The following is a 19,378-nucleotide window of genomic DNA, read 5'->3' on the forward strand; positions in this document are numbered from 1 at the left end:
CACGAACTCAAGAGAGGAAAATCTCATTAAAATGCACGGTAGGCTGGTGAGTAGGTGGGACTAAAATATGATACAAGAGGAAAAGAACACCAAGTGGCAGCCAAGAACTCCGTCTATATACACAAAATGCCGAGAGAACCAAGTACTTATTAACGGAAAGACAACCCTTAGAGCAAACCAGCACCTTCATCATCCAACTTTGGACCCAGATCGATCCCAGGAACACCCATCTCCTCCGCAACAGCGCGAATCTGCTCTTCCATAGCGTCCACGTCAAGACCCTGACCCTGAGCACCACCAGCACGACCCATAACGATGCGCAACAGATCCGTCATAATCTCGAGCTGATGCACCTGCCTGTCGCGCGGGTCCATCGTGTGAATAGTCAGACCCCTTGGTGCTAGAGTAGCGGATTTGCGATCACTGAGCAGCTCGACGAGGCGGTGGACTTGAGCGATGTTCTCTTTACTCCGGGGTGTCGACGCGACGCGGCGGAGACGCCGCTTCGGTGTATCTGAGGGGGCGGCCGCCATGCGCGCGACCTGCAGGACAATAAGGCGAGCTGTTGTCTCGTCTGGGTAAAAGCCGAATGTTGAGCGAAGGGAGCAGAGCGCGACGAGGGTCCCGGGAAGGTCCTTGGACAGGCAGAAGCAGCGAATGATTTGGTCGTAGAGGTCTTTAGAGAAGTCCTCCTGTGCGGTTGTTTTCCCGCGGGTAGAAAGGTTGTTGAACCAGGTTATCATTCCTGCATACAGGGCGCGGGCTGTCGGGAAGGTGGAGACGTATGCGGTGCGGCTGCGGTCGTATTGCAGTTTTCCGCAGTCCCAGAGGCAGGCGTAGGTTTCAAGATCGGGCTGGACGGATGCAGACATGGCTTTGAATTTTGTCCAGAGGGAGTTGATGTCTTGTTTGCGGAGCTCGGCGTAGAGGAGGTGGTTCATGAAGTAGGAGTTTGGTTGGACGCGGCCCTGGACAAGGCTCTGAACTAGGCGGTTGGTTGCTTCGTCGTCGCCTCGTCGGGTGTAATGGAGGAGTAGGATCGAGAAGGTCTCAATGCTCGCTGCAGGCATTGGGCGTTGCATGAATCTGGGTATTCGAGTAGCTGTTCCTAGAGATGGTGGCGGCACCGTTGTTGCTTCAGCCTGGGAAGCCCGCTCTATCCGCTGCTGGATCATAGACCAGCCTAATCGCTCCGCCTTTTCTCGCGCAGGCGCGTTCCCTTGACGAAGCCAGCCGGCAATAATGCCGTTCAGGTGCTTCGGATCTGGCTTGACACCGCGCTCATACATCAACTCAATTACCAACGCAGCTGAGTCGACTTCACCCATCCCAATCAACTTCTTCATCCAACTAGCGTAGAAAAATCGATTCTGAAATCGACGGGGCAGAACTGTTAGCGTTGAGAGGGAAATTCTGTTGACGTCTTGCTCGGAGACGGTTGATGCCTGCAAATTGCCGACCAAACCAAGAGCCTTTTGGTAGAGTGAGGTTGAGTCGCTCGCCGCATCCTGGCCGGTCACCATCATATCTTTGAACACAGCAATGGCAAGGCTTAGCTTTCCAGCTTTGAGAAGCGCAATACTGATCCGATCATAGTCCTCCATGGTCATCTCATTTCGAAGCAACGATTTCAACTGCAGATAGACAGCCCATGCTTTGACACCCGCCTCCTCCCCGGGCAGTTTTGCCCAAGCGGCAATGACCGGAATAAGAATCCGCGGTTGTCGAGAATTGTCATTTGCCAGAAAAGCCAGGGCAATATCTTGAGCGCGCTGGGGATCACCTTCAGCGGCAAACAGGTGGACCCCCAGCCTCCAGTAGGCTTCTAGGTCTTCTTTTCGCTGAGAAAGACCAGCCTGATGTATCTCCCACTGGTCCAGCGCACCTTTCGTCTTGCCTAGTTGATGTAGAGAGCTGATGTACGATAGAATATTTTCCGTAGAGAGAGGTCGGCCCGCAGATAAAGTATCGCGAGCAAGAACTTGGATATGAGCCGCCCGCGTTCCCGTTGACGAACTGCTTAGTTGAGAGGACCATAGCAGCGCCATACCTTCCTCAGGGATCGCATCGACGAACCGGGGAATTACCTGTTTACACCCTCGGTACCACTTCCAAAGCTCCTGCTTCGGTTTTTCGCTGGACTTGTCGGCAGCAAATCGCCTCAAAGCACGATTGAATCGGTCAACATAGGCGCTGTGCTCCGAGTCCTCGAGTGCAACTTCATAGGGTTGTCGTATGATCTCTGCGGGTTCATCATCCCGGTCTTCCATCCAATTCTCTTGCTCCTTCGCCAGACCCTCGAATTCCTCTTTCAGCTTTTCGTCCAATTCCTCATCGAAGATGTCATCAAGGTCGAAGGGCTCAGGCTTGCCTAGTTCGCCTTCATGTTTGCGGAGCACTTCCAGCGCAAAGGCCCTCTCATCCTCTGGTAGGCTTCGCATAAAAGCGCTATCAGGACTCAGAGGATCCTCATGTTTTAATTCTTCCAGCTCGCGATCTAGCCGCTCAAGCTCACGCTGCGCAGCATCCCTCTTCTTGTTATCTTCAGCCTCGGGATCAACCTCCTGTCTTTTCGCGCTTTTGAGGGTATCTTGTTCGTAAAATCTTATCTTGTCATTGGGACCGCCATATCTCGCCGCTAGCGGCGCTACCGCAGTAAAAGTTCGTCTGGAGGCAAGAGGCGAGGCCGCCGGGTTGCTCGAGCGGGCCACATGTCGATACCACCGAGCTCCTCGAATCACCGGGCGGAGCATGAAGTGAGAGCAGTTATACCATCGGTCTGGGAGAATTATCGTATAGACAACACTATCGTGACTCGAGCGAAGGAGGCGAGAATAGCTGGAGAGTTGGTCAAGGAAGAAATTCCATCGGAGCTTGGATTGTCCCGATCTGGCTTAGTTTGGCTCGGAGATCTGCCGCGGATTTCAGGCACTCGATGGTCGATTAGTGATACTCTGCTCTCCGTCTCCGCAACAACGCGACTTTGGCACAATTGCAGAGGGAAGGATCATGGTCACTGATTTCTTGGATGCGGACTCTGGTGCTTTACCAGAAGTCTTCTCAAATACTCAGGTAAACGGCCGCAAAGCCTTAGCGCGACGCCCGGGCTTTCGCTAACCACCCAAAGGGCGTCTATATCTACAGACCAGCAGATGCAGCAAAACCCCACGGGGAGCGGCCTTCGAAAAAGCGCAAAGTTACTCAAGATCCTACGATATCGAGTGAAGATTCATGTCCGTTTGTCCCACTGCTGAATGGGGATGAGAGCGATACATCCGTCCGATTAAGGCATCAGACGTACGAGCAACTATGGTCTGCACAGGAAGCGAAGATCCAGGTGCGTGCATGTACTTGTGGAAATGCCGCGGCTACATAATTAATGATAATCTAGGAAGTACTGAATGATGTCGATGCTGAAGTGCTAGACAATGTCTCATCATTTGTCAGGACAACCTCGCCAGAGACGTAAGCAACCCAAAAGATGAAGCACTCTGCTCAAAATCTAACGGCGCATAGGCATGGCGGCTGTATACCTGCGGCGCTCATTACCGTCGGGTCGAATGTCTCCTCCCTGGCAAGATTGCTATCTCGACTGAACGAGGAATTAGCCTCCGTCGGAGAAGGGGGTGTGATAGTGCTGGAATCCGGCGATGCGCCCAACCTCAAAACGACATTGAAGAATATCATACGTGCTGCTATTACAAATACGGAAGGAAATGAAGGTTATCAAAAGTTCTTGACGGACCGCGAGGTAAGCCTCCAGTATAATTTTGGTAACTGTTATTACTCGAAACTAAAACATCCAGGGCCCGAGGCTCCTTGGATATGACCTTGACTTGCTTGGCGACTATGTCACCAAAAAGAACACCAGACACCTCGTTGTTGCGTTCCGGGACAGCGAAGCATTCGATCCAGGTATTCTTACAGATCTCCTTTCACTACTCAGGTGAGTCCGACAAGTCCTTGCAGTAGTTTGAAGCTTATTTGCATAGTTCATGGCTTGACCGAATACCCATAACACTTTTATTTGGGATTTCAACCTCTGTCGACCTTTTCGAAGGGAGGCTACCGAGGTCGAGTGTGTCATTGCTCAAAGGAAGATACTTTGAACTTCACGGAGCCAGCAATTGCGTTGATCACATTTACGAGCGGATACAAGCGGAGGACGGGAAGTTCTGGCTTGGGCGCAATATCACCGGCGTATTATTTGAGAAGTCCAGTGACTATTTTCAGACACCAGAAGCCTTTTGTCGAACAGTAAAGGTATGTCTTTTCCTGCATGTCGTTCATAAATACTGACCTCGCAAGTACGCATATATGTCACACTTTTTCGCCAACGCTATTTCGGTCCTTCTCGCGGATACAATACCTGAGGGCCTGCACCGTGGCAAAATCTGCGAAGCGATTCGAAATGTTCCGTCTTTTCGGGAGTAAGTGGTTTTTCCTACTCTACCTATGGGCCCGCTGTTGACGTGGGAAAGATACTGTGAGATGTTACTAGAAAGCGGGCATACGCAACATGTGCGTGATCTCTTAGAGCATGATGAACACCTTCTTTCGCGGTCAATTCAGCTGGTCAAATCTGGTCAGCAATCGATGCACGACATCTTCCAAGCAGTGAAGTTTGTACACCTGCTGCTGAAGGACCTCAATGTTGGCAAAAAAGCAAGCATGTCGGAGCTATCTATTCGCGCACTGTCGGGAGAGTTACAAGATTCTCCCTTATTGGAAGATATCCTCGTCGCGTTCCGACGTCTGGATTCTATCAAAATTGAGGAGCTGCTTTCTTGGCTGCCTGAATCCCTGACGAAACTTCCCGAATTTCAACAGATTCAAGCGGATTTCGAATCCCTCACGCAGACTCACAAAGACCCAGAGCCTCTACGCAGCGAATATGACAGCTCAAACTCCGTCATCGGAACAACCATAGTGAAGCAGCGAGTCAAACTCAACACTGGGAAAGCAAACGTGCCAGAGGAGTGTATCAAATACACCAGGATCCTTGACCGTTTTCACGCGCTGCTAGGGTCGTACTTCCAGACGACCCTGGTACCGCCGCAGGAGCTACCACTCCATGAGGCCTTCCTGCTAGACATGCGGAACCCCATCAAGGAAGTTTTTGCCCCGCGTGCCCGATTCTCCATAGAGCGGGCATTGTCGAATCCATTCGACTATCTTATGTTTACATCGCGTGACATGGGACGCAAACTCTCAGCCAAGCAGCCGCCAACGTCACTGCTTTACCAGCTCTACCTCGAGTCTGGCGCTCTTGTGAATATGCATGACCTGTGGCAAGCATTTCATGCAGTTTTTGAGAGCGAGCAGGGCGACGCCTGTGATGAGAGGATGACCATGACGCTGTTCTACAGAGCTCTGTCTGAGCTCAGGGCGTTGGGAATAATCAAACATAGTCGGAAGAAGCTGGACCACGCTGCGAAGTCAGCGTGGCTGGGTTTGTAACATATCATTATACATTGATGCATCTAGCGTAAAGGCATAATATACATGAGGGGTATCATATTTTTAACGTTCCACAACAGCATTTTCCTGTCTTGCCCTACTGGTCTTGCAGTGACTCGGAAATTGGGAGTTGTATAATATCGTCATTATTCAGTGGGCGCCTTCCGTCACTCAACACCATGGCTTCTCTCCTGCGTCTCCGCAAAGCTTGTTCTTCGGGATTGCGGCGAGGCCGCCGTCCAGGGACTCGTCTTGAAGAGCCAGCGGTACCGGCAGTATCGTCACCATCTACCATCCACACGTCACTCTCTTCTTCATCGTCATTGTCCTCGTCGCTGATTTCATCATGATCCTTTTCTTCCAACATGCTGCCCATTAAACCGTGTTTTCGAAGTTGCTTCGCCCCCTCTGGGTGGGACGACAAAGTAGCGAATATGGCGCTCATTACCGCATCATCAGACCACCATGTCTTCATGAGTATCACAACATCCTGCCGCCGAGAGGGTTCTGTCAGGGCACATGGGAATGGATAATTGGCGAGCCACCGGCTGACAATGCCTGCCTCTAGTGCAGCGAGAATGTTCTCTTGTAGAAGAATATTCAGTGTCCTCATAGCCTTGATCTCGCCGAGTGGTCGCGTTCTAGGGAATATCGGAGATATAGTTTCCGAGGTCTTTTCGACATGTTCTCCGAGCAGATTGCACAGGCAGTCAACTAAAGCAGTATACGTCGGGACGTCTTTTAAGTGCGAGCATACGGACGTTCGAGAAACTACGTCATTAGCGCTGTACCCAGATGCTGTAGAAGGGCACGTACGAGCTCGATTCGACACCAGGAAGAAGGTCGCGGAGATCGCTTTATTCCGTCGCTCGGGATTTACACTTGCTAGATCCTCTAGCAGTAAATCTCGAGTGTCACTCTTGACAGATCGTTCGGCTATAATGCGCAGCGCACTATAGAAATCAATATATGTCAACGGTAGGAGGACTGGCATGCATACGCAGAACGAAGGTCGTAGCTTGTGCTGTTGGAGAGTTTCAATAACGTGTCTAGTTTGAGCGCTAGGATTTGTCAATTTTAGGATGTGCCCCTGATATTATCCAGACATACCATCTTCGGTGCCTTCACTAATTATCTTGTCATCGTTGTCGTCCTTTTTGATTTCCGTCAATTCGTTCACCCGGTGGAGGTCGGCCGCGATTCCGCGCGCGGCGAAGAAGAGAGAAACACCTAGAGAATCAGCCGCCATTCAAACAAGATATAGTATTGAACATACCAAGACACAGCCATAGCAGCCTTTCACTCATAAAAGAAGGAGGCATGCTGGTCATCCATTCATTATCGTGATTGACGTGAGTAGATGTCATTGGGGAGGCAGCAGAAAGCGGAAAGAACGACAGCGGCAGAATAGTTGGGCGGTGAGCCGATATTTTTCTGCATCCAGAAATTTCGGTGTTAGATTGAGCTCCTTTACACCGACACCCCGCGCAATCATGCCTCCATCGCAGCTCAAGCAGCTGAAGGCCTCGCTTCGCGACACTGGTGTCTTGGGTCCTCAAAAGTCCAAGAAGCAGAAACGCCAAAATGCGAAGACCGGTGGGAATGCGCAGAACCGAGCCCAGCGCGAGAGCGCTCTCGAAGCCATCCGAGAACGATTCAATCCTTTTGAGATTCGAACAGTTTCGCGGAATAAGTTTGATGTGACCACGCGAGATGGCGACAAATCTACTACAGGGCGCTACCGGCCCGGAGTTACAAAATCGCTTGGTGAGGAAAGAGTAGGTGAAATTAATCTCAGGTGGATGTCTGTATGCTGACACTTTCCAGCGGCGCCAAACTCTGTTGCAGGAAATGGATCGCAAGAATAAGGTTGGTGGGATTATGGATCGCCGGTTCGGTGAAAACGACCCAACCATGACTCCGGAAGAAAGAGCAGCAGAACGATTCGCCAGAGCGAGCCAGAAGAAGCTACGGAAGGACTCGATGTTCAACCTAGAGGAAGATGACGAGGAAGAGTTCACACTTACACACAAGGGTGAATCACTATCGTTCGGAGATGGGGCGGATGATTTCAACGAAGACGTAGAAGCGGACGACATGTCGGACTCTGAAATGCCTCGAAAACGGAAGCGATTCCTCGATGATGATGGTGAAATCGTGGAACCCGGCTCACAAGACGAGGAGGAAGTGCCGGAGCGGAAGAAGTCGAAGCACGAAGTCATGCAGGAAGTTATCGCCAAGTCTAAGTTCCACAAAGCACAGCGGCAACAGGCCAAGGAGGACGACGATGATCTACGCGAAGAGTTGGATAAGGGACTACCCGACCTCTTTGATATGCTCAGAGGAGTGAAACCCCACCCGAAACCAGAACCGCCAAAGGACGATCTCGCCGGGATGAACCCCGATCGTGCGGCCATCTTGCAGGGTCAATCTCAAGGAGACATGGAGAAGGAGTACGACCAGCGTCTGAAGCAGCTGACGTTTGACAAACGATCAATGCCCACGGACCGTACAAAGACGGAGGAAGAAAAGGCAGAGGAGGAAGCGCAGCGGTTGAAGAAGCTCGAGGAAGAGCGACTCCGCCGAATGCGCGGTGAATCTGTCAGCGAGGACGAAGCAGTGGGTGAGGGTGACGAGGAAGATGCCGAGAGCTCCGACGAGGACGAATCTCTTCCAGATGATGCAAAAGACTTTGGGCTGCAGCAGCCCACGAATTATTCAACATCACGGCCTGCTGGTGTTGACGACGAAGACGACTTTATCCTTGACGACCTTGTAGAAACGAGGTCCGACGTTAGCTTGGATGACGAATATATGAGTGGCTCAGAGGAAGAAGAGCCTGGCGAATCGTCTGAGGAGGAATCTGAACAAGAGGACGAGCACATCAACGGGCTTACTATGCCTGGAGATAAGGCTGACGCTGCAGCGGCATCTGAAGCACCCGATGACAAGCTTGCCTACACATATCCGTGCCCGAGCACCCACGAGGAATTCCTTCAGACCGTCAAAGACGTCTCTTACCAAGATCTGCCTACGATCATCCAGCGAACTCGAGCCCTGCACCACCCCCGTCTCCACAGCGAAAACAAGGCCAAGCTCGGCCGCTTCGCCAGCATCCTTGTCCAGCATGCCGCGTACATGGCTGAACAGCCCGAGCACCCTCCATTCGCCATTGTGGAAAACGTCCTTCGTCACATTCACTCTCTTACCAAGAGCTATCCCGAGAGTGTCTCTTTAGAATTCAGGGCTCAGCTACGCGAAATCGCTACAGAGCGTCCCCTTGCCCTTAAACCTAGAGATCTCGTCATCCTGACTGGCATTGCCACCATCTTCCCTACCTCCGATCACTTCCACGCCATTTCCACACCAGCTCATCTCTGCCTCGCTAGGTATCTAGGCCAAGGACCCGTCAACACACTCTCCGATCTGTGCACGGGCACCTACGCTGCAAGTCTAGCCGTGCAGTACCAGACCGTATCGAAGCGCTACATGCCTGAGTTCCTCAACTACGTCCTCAACGCACTGTGCATCCTTAGTCCCGAAGAGCCTTCTTCCTCCCTGGGATCCTTCCCCCTCCGCAGCCCCTCGGAACCTCTACGCTTCGAACCATCCAAGTCCCTCAACACCCGCAAACTCCAGTTCTGGGACATCATTAAAACCCAGGAGCAGCCAGAGGAACTCAAACTCGCCCTCATTACAACCCTAATAACCCTCCTCAACACAGCACTAGGCCTCTGGTCCACAAAATCCGCCTCGACGGAGATCTTCGAACAAGCCCAGGCCGTCCTCACACATCTATTGGCCTCCTGCACAAACAAGAAGAACAAGAAGGTCTTCCTACCCTCATCAACCCTCAAACCACTCACCTCTACTCTCGAAAGCCTATCCACCCATCTCTCAAACTCCCGTCTCGCTCGCCGCCCCCTCCTCCTGCACAACCACAAACCCCTCGCCGTTAAACAGGCAATTCCTAAATTCGAAGAGACCTTCAATCCAGACAAGCACTACGACCCCAACCGCGAGCGTGCTGAGCTTAATAAGCTTAAGGCGGAGTACAAGCGTGAGCGGAAGGGTGCTATGCGTGAGCTGCGCAAGGACGCGAACTTCGTGGCGAGGGAGAAGTTGCGCGAGAAGAAGGAGAAGGATGCGGAGTATGAGAAGAAGTATCGGAGGCTTGTTGCTGAGGTGCAGAATGAGGAGGGGAGAGAGGCGAATGCTTACGAGAGGGAGAAGAGGATGCGACAGGGGAAGAGGTAGCCTTGTTGTGCTCAATATTGTTATATGGACTGGTTGTTTCGGTGTTACTGCCGCCTGTATATATTTCATGAGCATTGAAACGGAACAAAAAGTTTACTATCCTTGTATTATCGTATTTACCATATTAATTGGTATGATCGGGGTTCACTGTGTCAACTCCACTCCAATTGAGATGAAGTAGTCACATTTCTCTCGCTGATCCCATGGCACACTCTCCATCCTCGTCTCCCCCGTCCGAATGAACAACCGCTCGAACCCTTCCCCATGCTTTCCACCCCAAGTTTCCCACCTCGGGCTCCCGGGGTATCGAAACGTATTCGGATCAAAGCTCCTAATGAAACTGGTCCAGTACCCCTGCATCACCGGAATGATAGCCGCATTAGAGGTATAGTACGAATCTGGCGGTGGATTCGAGATGTCATCCGACCACCACATATTCTCTGGTCCCCAGATAGCGTTGAGCTCGACGACGTGCCAGACGCCTTTACCATTGGCTTCGTCCGCCGCGTCTAGGACGGAGTAATGGTAGTTCCAGCTAGGGACGCCGGCGTCCGCGAACGCGCTGGACATGGCCATGCCAGGACAGTTGTAGCGGAGTTCGCCGTAGGCGTTGCTAACTGGCCGCCAGTAGCGAGTTGCATTGGGGTACAGTGGAGCGGATTCGATGTCTTGGAGGTAGTATTCTCGTATACGATTGAGGTGTTGCGGGGTCAGGGTGGGGAATTGGGCTTGGAGGAAGGAGTTCGTTGCTGCTATGGAGGTCAGGTTTTCTGGGACGAAAGATGTGCCCTCGTTCGTGACGTCGCCGAATATCACGGGCACCTCGATGAATCGGCCCTCTTCAAACATGCGGTAGGTGTAGTCTGGGATGAGGTCGTTGTCAACAACGGGTCCGTAGAAGTAGATGGGTGGTTCTGTTGCGCCGGGGAGTGGCGTGGCGATGTTTGCGCGCTGGAGAACGGAAACGTCGAGGCTACGCAGACAGGAGAGCGTGTGGGCCGCGCCATTGCAGCCGGTACGGAGGGCTAGGCCGTCGTAGGCAAATTGTGTCTCGTCTATGGTGAACATTGGAGCAAAGCTTTGCGATTCGGCGGCAGCAGCATGGAAAAGGCCGTCGTCTTGACCGCCGTACGCGGAGAGAAGTAGGGTTATAGCAGCTGCTCCTGCACTATCGCCTCCGATGACTACATGGTCCGGATCACCGCCAAACTGAATGTCCGACTCTAGTTAGCGCTACCGGCGAAATGATTTTCGAAAGAGCTACCTTTTCAATATGCTTCTGAACCCATTCAAGGACCTGTATCATATCTTTAAGACCATTGTTCACACTGCCGTCATTGAGGACTTCCGCGCCGGACAAGAAGCCGTACGGACCGACGCGATAGTTGAATGTAACGACGACAATATTCATATCGGAGGCTTGAATCAAACCGGCTCCATTATAATAGGGATTTCCGTTACTGTTGAACCCGCCACCCTGGATGAAGACGTACACGGGTGAAAGTCCGGACGAGTCCCCTCTGAATCCTGCAGGTGCATAAACGTCAAGAAAGAGACAGTCCTCCGACATACCCGCTGGAATTGGGTATTCGTCAGTCGAGATACAGAGGGGGCCATGCTGAATCTATTGTCAGCGTCGAATGTGCCTTGAGCGAGAGAGATGTACCTGAGATGCGTCCTGAATTCCGCCCACCTCCTCCGGATCCTGCGGTGCAGAGAACCGCAATGACCCAAGAGGAGGTGCAGCATAGCGTATCCCTAACCACTGTGCGATGCCATTTGAAAATGCTTGGCCCCGATATTGCGCGTATCCAAGATCTACAACGACCTCTCTAGCAGATGCTAGAGTGGATAGCACGGCCAACAATACCGGAAGCCAAAACATTGTCCGGACGTTGAAGTTCAGGCGGCGAGGTACAAAGCCCACGCATAGTGCCGGCTGCCCGGTATTTAAAACAATCCCAAGGTTGGAGAAGCAAGCCTTTCGCGGGGTACCGGGCACGGACGCGGTCACTTCCAAAGCATGCATCCCTCGAATCCGAGCCAGTCGCCATTATTGGACGGCCCCTGCCTCTTCCACTTGTTGGCATGTTGACCAACAAGGGATTGGACCCGTCACTGGATGGAGTTGAACGAGCGCAGCCGATATTTCCGACGCCATGACTAGTATAACTGAGCTTGGCTTCCCAATGCAAGGATAGGTGGAGAGACATCGATGACGGTGATTGATGATCGACCAGGCGCTATCGCAGCCACTGATGTTGTCGTCCAGATTCAACAATGAGAAAGGGGGCCCTAGAAGCCAGGGATTTGTTCCTTCGAGGCTCACAATCTTACACCGTATGTTTTGTCAGACAGTCAAGCAATTTGGCAGGGAGACCCCTGAGGATGAGATTAGGATGGCATTTCGACGCTGCATGCTGCACCGCAGTTTGATGGGTTTCTGAGTCTGCGGAGTGACAAACCCCGCGCAGCTTGACAGGCAGTTGATCACAGGATGGAGATGGTCAATGGAGAAAGGGACTAAGGGAGGCTGTACCGGTCAACAGAGAAGAGATTGGACGAGACGGTGTGCTCCATCAACAACACTTAGCCGGAGTGGGAAAAACCCATTTCTTCTCATCGGACTTTCCCCGCAAATCTCCAAGTCACTCTTTTGTCTTCATAATTTCCCCCCAGCATCGCCCGACTATACCCCGGTCTCTGATTAACCCAGAATAGGAAGGTCAATCTAATAATTGTCCTGAGCTATCGCGCTTTTCCGAGGCCAGCATCTTTGCCGCTGTCCTAATTCCCGAATCTTGAATTCTAGCTCACCGACAACCCCGCACGAAAATGGCCGCGGAAGAAGAGGAAGATGACTACATGAACATGATCATCGAAGAGCCACAGCAAAAGGAAACATTTACGCAGAAGAAGCGCCGACTACAACGAGAGGTTCTTTGAACCCCTCCTACGTTATCTCAAGCATCTACTAACCCACACACTATTCCAGGCCGAAGCCCGCGCCCGCGTCCCCTCCAAAGCTGAACGCGCCGCGCAGGAAGCCGCAAAACGCGATGAAGCACTAGCAACAAGCACCCTCAACCCCTCCAACAAGGGTTTCCAGATGATGGCGAAGCTGGGATTCAAGCCCGGTCAGGCGCTGGGCAAACCCACCCACGGTCCTTCATCAGAGGATCGGTCACAGCCGTTGAACTTGGTCATGAAGGAAGACCGCGGCGGAATCGGGCTGGATAGCGAACGGAAGCGCAAATTCCGGGAGGAGGCTGAGGAGGCGGCGAAGAAGGTTAAGGCTGAGGAGGGTGATTATCGGGAGAGGGTGCGGCTGGAGCGTGAGAATAAGCGGATGGAGGCGCAGATTCATGCTGCGCAGAAGGTTGCGGAGAGGTTGGATGCGGATGAGAACGGGCAGGCGGGTTTGTTCTCTGCGAGTGCTGAAGATAAGGGCGAGGCAGAGAAAGACGGGATTGAGTCAAAGTCAAACGACGAGAAAGCTAAAGCTAAAGCCAACGTCAAGCCGACATCCCAAGTAAACGTACTATATCGCGGGCTTGTGCGCGAGCGGGAAGAAAAGGAGCGCGCTATTCAAACCCGACATATGCTACAACATTCTTTGCCAACTTCATTCTTCCCGAATCCACGGTTACCAGGGTACAATGACTCGACTCTAGACCAAGAAGACCATGAAGCTCTCGGTGGCGGGCGTGATCTCTCAACAGTTCTCGAACAAGAATTGGAGGAAGAGGACCCCGAGCTGGATGAATTCAATGCCCTGGAGCCGGTTGAGCGGTTGAGTCGGTTGGTGTTGTATCTCCGCGAAAAGCATCTCTACTGCTTTTGGTGCAAGTATCGCTACGAAACGGTGGAGGAGTTGGAAGGGTGTCCTGGTTTGACCGAGGAGGACCACGACTGATGACATTCCATAATACACTAGTTCTGTAATATATTTTGCATGGGCTGGAGTTTAGATTTATAGACAATGCTATAGTTGATTTTGGTATCAAGTCAAGTACCATAACATAAGAGACAAATCATCAACCTAATGGGGGTATTATGATCATACACAGACATATGAGCATCGCAAATTAGAGCCTTGACTGGGGCAGCAATGAGAGATATGAAGAAAGTAAATGGCCGTGAGAAAAAGTAGGTTGCCACGAAAGGTTGTAAACATATGGCGGCTGAAGAAAGTCCATATCGGAAAAAGAAAGTTTGGAAAAAGTTTAAACCTGCAGCGTAGACGACTGACCCTCCGCATCCCCATTAACTGAAATCGTCTCCATCAACTGCGCCAGCGAGCGACGAGGGCATTTCTTCAACTCTTCAAAGCACCCAGTACAAACGCGCAGGCAGCAGAATACGCATCGATGTCGGATCTCGCGGTCGAATTTCTGGCAGGTCATGCAGGGAAGCGCATACCAAACGTTCCCAGCCGTCGGCATCGCGCAATGGTCCTGGTAGCAGGAATAATGCAGCTTGTTTAGCGGGACAGCAACTGGTTCGACCTCTGGCGGCGTGAAGGGTCTGTCGTCTTCCTCGCTAGAGGGGGCTTCATTGGGTGTACCGCTGGTGCTGTCTAGCTCGGGGGCGGGCTCGGGTATGATGTCTTCTAATGAGTCGTTCGTGCCATTAGAATGTCTCTTCTCGGGCTCCCCGTCGCTTGATGGTGGGGTTCTCCGCTGCGCGACGGTGGGGTTCACTGGGGGCACAGGAACAGGCGCATATACTGGTGTTTGTGCTTGCACCGTTGCCGGAGCCGGTGCCGGAGCCGGTGCTGGAGCTGGTGTTGATGCTGGAGCTGGCGCCGTCGCCGTTACAGACCTAGGACTAGGGCGCCGAGCCGGTGGGTTTTGGAACTGAGGAGGAAGAGGTATAGGCTTGTTGGGAGGAGGGGCTTGGCGAGTAAGAGAGGCGGCATCAACGCCAACTGTTTGAATCGGACTGGGGTTCTGGACAGGCGCAGGCGCAGGTTGACTGCTGTATGTCTGCGGCGGGGATGGGTAGGGATTTGCCGGCGAAGAGGGAGAAAAGGACTGCGGGTGCGGGGGCAATGCTTTGTCTGCTGGACTGAGCGAAGACACCGGGATAGAATCTGCCTGGAGAGAAAGCTGCGAGGGCGAAGGCAATTGGATTGTAGGAGTTGGTTCCGACGACTTGTTTTTAGATCTGAAGGAGGAAAGCGACGGCACTCGCAGGCCGCGAGGGCGGTCCTTTTCCAAGGCGCCCATATTATTTTTTTTCAAGAGGGGAATTTTGGCGGCGGTATCGTTTGTAATTCAGAGAAAATATGACTGCGACGAGGACAGTGCAGTGAGTCCCTGGTATGAGAGGGAGCTTGGATGTAGAAAGCAGCCACTCGAGATACAGACAGCCAGCCACCGCAGATCTGGAGTGTCAAACTGTCACCAGAAGAGAGGGCAAGAAAAGGAGAAACACAGGCGAGTAAAACATGCAGCAGAGTAGTATTCCAGGGACGAGCAGGATTTCGCAGAGGCTGAACCACGGATCCACCGCGAGACTTGTGATTTTATCAGTCTATCAGATCACACTTCGGCCACTCACCAAACACCATCGCACCATGCCGGTGGGCCTCTTCGGCTCTTACCTCGTGTCGCGAGTCCGAATCAGAATCCATGATGGAATGCCATGCCATCGCGCGACTGGCCGGAGATCGTTCGGCGGCGCTGTTGCCTAGATTTGCTTCTTCTGGCGTCTCAGCAGTTTGCCCGTTTGCTGTCAAGCTAAGATTGGCTGCAGCAGGAGGCAGCTGAGGTTTGCCATGAAATAATGATGAATCCCATGATGCCATCGGTTTCAGGGTTTCCATCTAGGATCCGACAGAGCCGGAGAGCGCGAGGGTGAGTGATTGGTAGGGCGGGGATCGAGTGCCCAGAAATCCATCTGGTCAACCCTTGGCGATGGTTAGTGAAATTAACTATTGAACTCCCGTTTTTTCGACTCCATCAGTACTCCACTCGTTACTGTCAGTCAGGCTCAGATTCCAGGGAATTTGATATCTTGAATCTTGTCAACGGAACAATAATGCAGGCTGCATGTCGATCTTCTCAGCAACAATGGTCGACGTGGTACAGGTGCAACGGTCGCTCATGTGTCTGGGCTTGGGTCTCGCGATCGCGACTGCATTATCAGACGGAGATACGAGGTATTGACTTGCTGTGTCAAATTTCAGAATCAAGATTTTGAGTCGCAGCAGTGGAGCGCGAGTCCTTGAAACCAAGCCGGAAGGCTCCTGAAACCCACACGCCTCATCTCCCCTCCTTGTTCTGAGGATAACGATCCCACGCTCGGTCATCCAGTCCGCGGTTGCTCCGATTCGTCTCATCCAATCGAGCCATCGCCGCAGCTGCGTTTACATGTCAGATATGTCACATCCTTAGCTTAGGGTGCAATTTGTATGTATTTGCATTCCTTTATTCCAAAATCACCGATGTTGTCGCCCCTTCCTTCCTGTGCCGTCATAGTAAATATGCAATCTGGCTGCCCATTCCAATGTACACATGAAAACATAGGAAATCAAACTCTATAGCACTGTATGTATATAACGAAAGAGACCTCCGATCCTGATATGCCAATGGGAAAACATGCGTCCGCAGTGAAACAAATGCCCGCAAAATGAGTGCAATAGTAAGACAAAATGAAATTCGCTTTTCTGTCAAGGAATCAATGAATGTCACAAAGAATGACTTGTACCGCTGATGTTATAAGGTCAACTCGATTCAAGTCGGAATTCGACACGTCAAAAGAACATAGATCAGGCAATGTCATGATGTGGTCTCCGGGTTCCTGAGCTCTACTGACCGTGCCTCAACCTCTTTGGGAACCAAAGACTCTTGATTCTCCTCGAGTCTTGGAGCTTCCTCCACGGCTGCGTCAGAAGTTGACGTCAAGGGCTCTTCAGATGGAAATTTCGTATGCGGTGTATGCGATGATGACTCTTCTGGTGTCTCGCGAGATGTGGTGTCTTCGACATGTTCGGCCGATTCATCCGCTTTATCCTCATCCCCGATGACGGCGGCTAGGCTGCGAAAGTTGAACAATGGCTCCGTCGATGAGCTGGCCCCTTCACCTGCTTGAGAGGAAGCTCCCGGTTCCTCGGACACAGACTCGACCAGTGAAGAGAATGAGGAGGAAGCGCTGGACACATGGCGTAAATGCGACGGCTTGGTGGGCTCTCGAGGCACCGGCGGGCTAAGCGAAGACGACGATTCAGTCTGCTGCTGCTGCTGTTGCTGTGGCAGGTCATCAGAGCCGTTAGACTCAATTGATTCGGGCTTACTCGGGGGCGGCGAGTCTCGCTCCACTGCCTTTCCCTTTCCCGGGAGGTTATTCTCTTCGCCGGCAGTGGAAGAAGCACTGCTAGTAGCCTTCCCTAACCTAGGATCTGATGATGAGTCCAAGGCCGAGCTACTTGCGTTGTTGCTATATAGGCCGGCTTTACGAGCCATTTTCTCCGCTTTCTTGGCTTCTTTTTCACGCTTCTTGGCTTCTTTCCGCACCTCCTTCTCTTCCTTTTTGCGCCGCTCTTCCTCGCTTGCCAGACTCAATCGGATGGCTTCCATCATCATCATCTCCTCCAGGTCGTCCATACGAGTCCTTCGGGAGCTGTTGCGTGGGGGAGCAAGACCCTCTTCGGCTAAGTCGGGAACCTCTTCGGCTTGTCGTCGGACTTGCCGTCCGTCCGTCAAGAATGCAAGTGCTTGTAGTGCCGGTGATCCACTTCGATTGGATGTTCCGGGGGAGTCTTGCCCAGCATTGCGCCGGTTATGACTTCGTCTACCAAGGAAGCCCCGCGACTCGCTCCCGGAGCCATTTGAATTCATCATATAGGCCGCAGTGTGTAGTGCCGTTGCCGCTGCAGACCTTCGCGCTGCATGTGCCCGGGCGTTTGCCAGTTTCTGGGCCCAGTCAGGTCGCACCTTATCCGTAGTTATAACAGCCGGATCAGTTGTAGACAGTGATGTCGCACGCCGACGACCACCAGGAGGAGCGGTTGCTGAGGTTAGGGAGGAGGTTGAAGACACCGGTGTTGCTTGACGGCCATTCGCTTCATATGTCAGCCCTCTGCGGAACGAAGGAGGTGAATAGGTCACCCCAAATTCAGGCTGAACGCAGAATGGACATGCTGCAGGTTCAGACACAAGCTGAACATCTTGATTCTCTGATTGTTCTGTACCGTCGGCCGGAATTGGGGCGTTCGAGTCCGAATCCGCATGCTCAGGGGGGTGAGGATCCGGGCGTTTGATTTGAACGAAACATTCGGAGCAGATGGGTTGGTCGCAGCACCTCGTGCGATTGAGATAAGGAGGGTAGTATAGGAAACAAATGGGACATTCAGAGGCGTTTTTATACAGATATGCCTCAATAGGTTGGCCATTGATGAAAGGGTCCCGGGGTAGTTGCAATTCCCTAGGCGCTGACTCGGTCTGTGAGTTATGCTTGGAAGATGTCAACGAGGCTAGTGTCTTTGCTCGAGACCGAAACAATGGCGAGCTTGAGGTTCCGGAGGCAATAGGTGATGCGGGAGAAGGTAAAGAGTGAGCAGGTGTAGAGGAGTGGGAAGCATCTGAACCATAAGATGCAGCTCGTGACGTTATGGGAACAGTCAAATGCTGAATGTCTGAGGCCTCCTTAGCCTCCTCGGCCTTGGGTGGATTCTTGTATTCCAGTTCTGGAGGTATTTGATCTGGCGGAGGGATGGGCAAACCTCGTGCTACTGCCATGAGTTGGTGCTCAGTCCACGAATCTGAGAAATCATTCAGGCCCCGCCAGAATGGCGCCAGTCGTCGTTCGATCTGTTAATGACAATCAGTATCTTAACGCATGAGCAGGTTTCTCTCGAATTACCATCAATTGGCGGACTATGGCCTTATTGTAATCTTCTGTCCCTGTGTAGACACCTTGTGTGACCAAGTAACCCCCATCGACATGCTCTTCCTTCATACTCCGCTCCCGTTCCTTGAGTCGAGCGGTACGCTCCTTCTCCAAGCGACGAGCCTCTCGCTCTTGTTTCGTCTCTCGTCTGTGCTCAAGTATGGTTGTCGCATCGCGTTCTGAGCTACTGCCAATTCCGAGGATAGACAGGTCCGGCCTGCTGCTTCGGTGCAACCTTGAACCCTCCGAGTGGTGTCGGTCGCCGTACGGTGATCTTCCATGGCCGCTGCTAGAGCCCCATTGGTGACTTCGACGATTCGTCTGTGAGAGAGAAGGTCGAGACTCTTTCGTCTGTGAATTACCCATATTCGATCACTGAATAGTGAAGAGATGGTGAGGGAGCGTCGTTCACCCGGACCGGCGGATGGGTGGGAGTGCGGTAGACCGCGAGGGCCCGGATAAGAAAGCGGAGACACCTGAGTCCGGAGACAGTGGGTGAGGGAACAGGGAGGGGCGAAGGAAGAAGAGCTCAGCGAAGACAGTTTATTGAAGCTGACTCCCGGTCACAATCGGAAGGAGGCAAAGACAGAGATAGGGCAGCGATGATGAACTCAATGTGGCCATATGAGCGACGCAGGCGGGAAGTGGAAGCGGCGATGAGATCAGATGTCCGGTTTAACTCTCGGTCAACCACGGAATGCGAAGATCTGCCAGAATGTCGCGAAAAGGAAGCCAAAAAGAAGCGAAGGAGACTTGAGTTTGGAGA

At 52.4% G+C, this 19,378-nt stretch overlaps 8 protein-coding genes across 8 annotated transcripts; 3 read left to right on the top strand and 5 right to left on the bottom strand.

The window, feature by feature from the left end:
• Nucleotides 1-3,087, bottom strand: BDV17DRAFT_114818 (pentatricopeptide repeat protein). The gene has a single exon (XM_073753909.1). It carries the CDS (start codon nt 2,751-2,753, stop codon nt 168-170), a length of 2,586 nt encoding a protein of 861 aa, XP_073614739.1. The 5' UTR covers nt 2,754-3,087; the 3' UTR covers nt 1-167.
• Nucleotides 2,882-5,509, top strand: BDV17DRAFT_114781 (putative origin recognition complex subunit 3). Its single transcript, XM_073753908.1, has 8 exons — nt 2,882-3,072; nt 3,128-3,337; nt 3,392-3,465; nt 3,517-3,751; nt 3,807-3,946; nt 3,993-4,263; nt 4,309-4,430; nt 4,482-5,509. The coding sequence occupies exons 1-8, from the start codon at nt 3,010-3,012 to the stop codon at nt 5,458-5,460; spliced, it is 2,094 nt and encodes a 697-aa protein (XP_073614740.1). The 5' UTR covers nt 2,882-3,009; the 3' UTR covers nt 5,461-5,509.
• Nucleotides 5,504-6,815, bottom strand: BDV17DRAFT_265451 (uncharacterized protein). Its single transcript, XM_073758168.1, has 5 exons — nt 6,737-6,815; nt 6,571-6,690; nt 6,461-6,521; nt 6,277-6,413; nt 5,504-6,231 (listed from the first exon to the last, which is right to left on the bottom strand). Exons 1-5 carry the CDS (start codon nt 6,789-6,791, stop codon nt 5,558-5,560), a joined length of 1,047 nt encoding a protein of 348 aa, XP_073614741.1. The 5' UTR covers nt 6,792-6,815; the 3' UTR covers nt 5,504-5,557.
• Nucleotides 6,816-6,927: 112 nt separating this feature from the next.
• On the top strand, nt 6,928-9,818 carry BDV17DRAFT_265453 (snoRNA-binding rRNA-processing protein NOP14). The gene is made up of 2 exons (XM_073758169.1): nt 6,928-7,238; nt 7,288-9,818. The coding sequence occupies exons 1-2, from the start codon at nt 6,954-6,956 to the stop codon at nt 9,715-9,717; spliced, it is 2,715 nt and encodes a 904-aa protein (XP_073614742.1). The 5' UTR covers nt 6,928-6,953; the 3' UTR covers nt 9,718-9,818.
• Nucleotides 9,819-9,837: 19 nt separating this feature from the next.
• BDV17DRAFT_265455 (putative triacylglycerol lipase) lies at nt 9,838-12,265 on the bottom strand. Its single transcript, XM_073758170.1, has 3 exons — nt 11,384-12,265; nt 10,982-11,335; nt 9,838-10,926 (listed from the first exon to the last, which is right to left on the bottom strand). Exons 1-3 carry the CDS (start codon nt 11,744-11,746, stop codon nt 9,862-9,864), a joined length of 1,782 nt encoding a protein of 593 aa, XP_073614743.1. The 5' UTR covers nt 11,747-12,265; the 3' UTR covers nt 9,838-9,861.
• Nucleotides 12,266-12,286: 21 nt separating this feature from the next.
• Nucleotides 12,287-13,643, top strand: BDV17DRAFT_265456 (putative G-patch domain protein). The gene is made up of 2 exons (XM_073758171.1): nt 12,287-12,654; nt 12,713-13,643. The coding sequence occupies exons 1-2, from the start codon at nt 12,553-12,555 to the stop codon at nt 13,631-13,633; spliced, it is 1,023 nt and encodes a 340-aa protein (XP_073614744.1). The 5' UTR covers nt 12,287-12,552; the 3' UTR covers nt 13,634-13,643.
• A 300-nt stretch (nt 13,644-13,943) lies between these two features.
• On the bottom strand, nt 13,944-14,948 carry BDV17DRAFT_292185 (uncharacterized protein; the record flags this gene model as incomplete). The annotated part of the gene is made up of 1 exon (XM_073762319.1): nt 13,944-14,948. The coding sequence occupies one exon, from the start codon at nt 14,946-14,948 to the stop codon at nt 13,944-13,946; it is 1,005 nt and encodes a 334-aa protein (XP_073614745.1).
• Nucleotides 14,949-16,282: 1,334 nt separating this feature from the next.
• sip5 (Sip5p) lies at nt 16,283-19,096 on the bottom strand. Its single transcript, XM_073753914.1, has 2 exons — nt 18,586-19,096; nt 16,283-18,533 (listed from the first exon to the last, which is right to left on the bottom strand). The coding sequence occupies exons 1-2, from the start codon at nt 18,976-18,978 to the stop codon at nt 16,503-16,505; spliced, it is 2,424 nt and encodes an 807-aa protein (XP_073614746.1). The 5' UTR covers nt 18,979-19,096; the 3' UTR covers nt 16,283-16,502.
• Between the last annotated feature and the right edge of the window lie 282 nt (nt 19,097-19,378).

Source organism: Aspergillus undulatus (assembly GCF_047715775.1).
Source record: "Aspergillus undulatus strain CBS 261.88 unplaced genomic scaffold BDV17scaffold_30, whole genome shotgun sequence".
Classification (NCBI taxonomy): Eukaryota; Fungi; Ascomycota; class Eurotiomycetes; order Eurotiales; family Aspergillaceae; genus Aspergillus; species Aspergillus undulatus.

Bases quoted from the DNA above. Each gene is read 5' to 3' on its own strand.
- BDV17DRAFT_114781 (XM_073753908.1), top strand. From the start codon at position 3,010: ATGGTCACTGATTTCTTGGATGCGGACTCTGGTGCTTTACCAGAAGTC. The intron at 4,264-4,308 runs GTATGTCTTTTC...TGACCTCGCAAG, and splicing joins CCTTTTGTCGAACAGTAAAG to TACGCATATATGTCACACTT. The intron at 4,431-4,481 runs GTAAGTGGTTTT...GACGTGGGAAAG, and splicing joins AATGTTCCGTCTTTTCGGGA to ATACTGTGAGATGTTACTAG.
- BDV17DRAFT_265456 (XM_073758171.1), top strand. From the start codon at position 12,553: ATGGCCGCGGAAGAAGAGGAAGATGACTACATGAACATGATCATCGAA. The intron at 12,655-12,712 runs GTTCTTTGAACC...ACACTATTCCAG, and splicing joins AGCGCCGACTACAACGAGAG to GCCGAAGCCCGCGCCCGCGT.
- sip5 (XM_073753914.1), bottom strand. From the start codon at position 18,978: ATGGGTAATTCACAGACGAAAGAGTCTCGACCTTCTCTCTCACAGACG. The intron at 18,534-18,585 runs GTAATTCGAGAG...TGTCATTAACAG, and splicing joins CCATAGTCCGCCAATTGATG to ATCGAACGACGACTGGCGCC.
- BDV17DRAFT_265455 (XM_073758170.1), bottom strand. From the start codon at position 11,746: ATGCATGCTTTGGAAGTGACCGCGTCCGTGCCCGGTACCCCGCGAAAG. The intron at 11,336-11,383 runs GTACATCTCTCT...CAATAGATTCAG, and splicing joins GAATTCAGGACGCATCTCAG to CATGGCCCCCTCTGTATCTC. The intron at 10,927-10,981 runs GTAGCTCTTTCG...TCGGACATTCAG, and splicing joins TTCAGAAGCATATTGAAAAG to TTTGGCGGTGATCCGGACCA.
- BDV17DRAFT_265451 (XM_073758168.1), bottom strand. From the start codon at position 6,791: ATGACCAGCATGCCTCCTTCTTTTATGAGTGAAAGGCTGCTATGGCTG. The intron at 6,691-6,736 runs GTATGTTCAATA...CTGATTCTCTAG, and splicing joins GCTGCTATGGCTGTGTCTTG to GTGTTTCTCTCTTCTTCGCC. The intron at 6,522-6,570 runs GTATGTCTGGAT...GACAAATCCTAG, and splicing joins TAGTGAAGGCACCGAAGATG to CGCTCAAACTAGACACGTTA.
- BDV17DRAFT_265453 (XM_073758169.1), top strand. From the start codon at position 6,954: ATGCCTCCATCGCAGCTCAAGCAGCTGAAGGCCTCGCTTCGCGACACT. The intron at 7,239-7,287 runs GTAGGTGAAATT...GACACTTTCCAG, and splicing joins AATCGCTTGGTGAGGAAAGA to CGGCGCCAAACTCTGTTGCA.
- BDV17DRAFT_114818 (XM_073753909.1), bottom strand. From the start codon at position 2,753: ATGCTCCGCCCGGTGATTCGAGGAGCTCGGTGGTATCGACATGTGGCC.